The sequence below is a fragment of the Tupaia chinensis genome, unplaced genomic scaffold (genome assembly GCF_000334495.1).
Source record: "Tupaia chinensis unplaced genomic scaffold, TupChi_1.0 Scaffold000110_1, whole genome shotgun sequence".
Lineage (NCBI taxonomy): Eukaryota > Metazoa > Chordata > Mammalia > Scandentia > Tupaiidae > Tupaia > Tupaia belangeri.
Genome location: NW_006159574.1, coordinates 3,581,892 through 3,584,457, shown reverse-complemented (window position 1 = coordinate 3,584,457; position 2,566 = coordinate 3,581,892). Strand labels below are relative to the sequence as shown.

At 42.3% G+C, this 2,566-nt stretch overlaps 1 protein-coding gene across 1 annotated transcript; it reads left to right on the top strand.

Annotated features, from left to right (window-relative positions):
- The first annotated feature begins 359 nt into the window (after positions 1–359).
- On the top strand, positions 360–1,298 carry LOC102489014 (putative olfactory receptor 8G3). The gene has a single exon (XM_006143833.1). It carries the CDS (start codon positions 360–362, stop codon positions 1,296–1,298), a length of 939 nt encoding a protein of 312 aa, XP_006143895.1.
- Positions 1,299–2,566: the final 1,268 nt, after the last annotated feature.

Below are 2,566 nucleotides of genomic sequence, written 5' to 3'. Positions count from 1 at the left end.
CCACGCTACCTGCTGGCCTCTAGCAGTGACCTTTCTTCTAACGGGTAAAAATCTAAAAAATGGCATTTTTCTCCTAAGAGGTTATGAATTATCTCAGGGTTAAGGTCCTGACACATGCAGTTCCTCTATTGAGCACCCAAGTTACATGTGAGCCCAGGGTAGCCAAGGAGGCTCACAAGACTTGTGTTGTGTATCCCACTGATGAGGGATAAAATGATCTCCTAAGGATTTCTCTCTCTCTCTCTCTCGCTACACACACACACACACACACACACACACACACACACACACAACATGCATACACATACACTGCTACATTTATTTTATTTTTTTCAAACTTAGAACCTGCTGACAGCATAATGGACCCAGGAAACTGTTCTATGGTGACTGAGTTCCTCCTGGCCGGGCTAACAGAGAGCCCATGGCTCCAGCTGCCCCTCTTCCTCCTCTTTCTGGGAATCTATGTGGTCACGGTGGTGGGGAACCTGGGCATGGTCACGCTGGTTGGGCTCAGTCCTCACCTGCACAACCCCATGTACTATCTCCTCAGCAGTCTGTCCTTCATTGATCTCTGTCATTCCACCGTCATTACTCCCAAGATGCTGGTGAACTTTGTGACAGAGAAGAATGTCATCTCCTACCCAGCGTGCATGACCCAGCTCTACTTCTTCCTGGTGTTTGTCATCTCAGAGTGTCACATGTTGGCCGTGATGGCATATGACCGCTATGTTGCCATCTGCAGCCCCTTGCTGTACAACGCCATCATGTCTCACCGCCTCTGCTTCTGTCTCACACTGGGAGTTTATATTTTGGGTATTACTGGGGCTACAGTTCATACAGGCTTTATTTCAAGACTTGTTTTGTGTCAGACAAATGTGATCAACCATTATTTCTGTGATCTCTTTCCTCTCTTGGAGCTATCCTGCTCCAACGCCTATATCAATGAGTTATTGGTTTTGATCTTCAGTGCATTTAATATCCTGACTCCTGTCTTAACCATCCTTGGCTCCTACGTCTTCATCATTGCCAGCATCCTCCGCATCCACTCCACCAAGGGCAGGTCCAAGGCCTTCAGCACCTGCAGCTCCCATGTCTCTGCTGTCTCTGTCTTCTTTGGCTCTGCAGCATTCATGTACCTGCAGCCATTATCGGTCAGCTCCATGGACTATGGCAAAGTGTCCTCGGTGTTTTACACCATTGTTGTGCCCATGCTGAACCCCCTGATCTATAGCCTGAGGAATAAGGATGTCAATATTGCTCTTAAAAAGTTCTGGACAAGAGGACATGTTTGTAAATAGAATCAATGTCATATTGTCATATTGAAAACAGGCCTTTCATTTGCCTAGATGTGTAATTTCTTAGGTTTATTGTTTACATTTTTGAAATATTAGCAATGCTTTTCTATATAACACATCTTCAAAATTCTTCTCCAGTCCACTTCTCTGAATCTGTATCACAATGGCTATGTTGGAGAAATAAAGTCAACAAAAAAAATGTTTTTTAAGGTTTAAAGAAGCCCTACTTTTATTGTTTAATAATAATACAAACAGTAATAGGGACAACATGATGATAATGATAAACATGATTTGATAATGATAGAGGTCACAGTGCAGCAGACATGGTTGAAATCTTAGGAGACATCCTATTATGTGCCCACCATTTAAATGGATCACTTTATTTAATATTTACAGTATTCTCCAGGGAAAGCAGGTGTATTATTCCCTTTGTAGAGATGAATAAAATTGAGGCTTTTGATTGATTAAATCTCTGTGCCTTGGGACCAGCAGATGGCATGATTACGTAGCTGGACTCTCACATAGTTGACTGTGGTTTGAGTCCTGTGGCTTAAATTCACACTGACTGCATGTGCACATGTGTCCAAAATTCCAAGAGGAGGAGAGAGGAGAAGTGACTGTGGCATGGTCTTCCCTCTTTGGTGGTGATTTCTCACTTTCTCTCTGTCTCACTCTGTGTGTCCAGTAAGCACACATGCCCTGTAGCAAAAATCTCTCTTAAAAAAATTAAATGGTAAAAAGTGGAACTTTTCCCTGGCAACGTGAGGAGACAAAGGCGCTTGCTTGCTATATTCATTCCTGTTCATCTTTGTACTGTAGATACTAGCAATATTCAATCCTTCAGTGAAGAAAAAGAAATAAAATAGTTAAGATTAGAAATAAAGAAATACAACTGGGTTTTTTTGTAGATGATATGATTGAACCCATAGAAAAATCAACATAATACAAAGAAAAGTCTTGTAAATAAATGGATTAAATAATTTTCTTTTGGTCCAGTAGATGGCATAATGGTTACATTGCTCTGCTCTCATATAGTTCTAGTGCTGGACCCAGCTGTTTAAAACTCATGCTGGGCACATGTGCACGGTGTGGGAAGCTGCACACCAGTGAGTCTGCCGAGGTTTCTCAGAGAGCAAACAATTACCATGATTGGTTCCCTTCCAAAAACCTGACCTTCGAAACCTTGCTCTGATTGGCCACTAGAATCCCTCAAATTTGCATATCCGGCACCTCATGATTGGTCCAAAAGCAACCAATCATAACCCACTGTT

Excerpts from the sequence above, each read along its gene's own strand:
- LOC102489014 (XM_006143833.1), top strand. The coding sequence starts at position 360 with ATGGACCCAGGAAACTGTTCTATGGTGACTGAGTTCCTCCTGGCCGGG.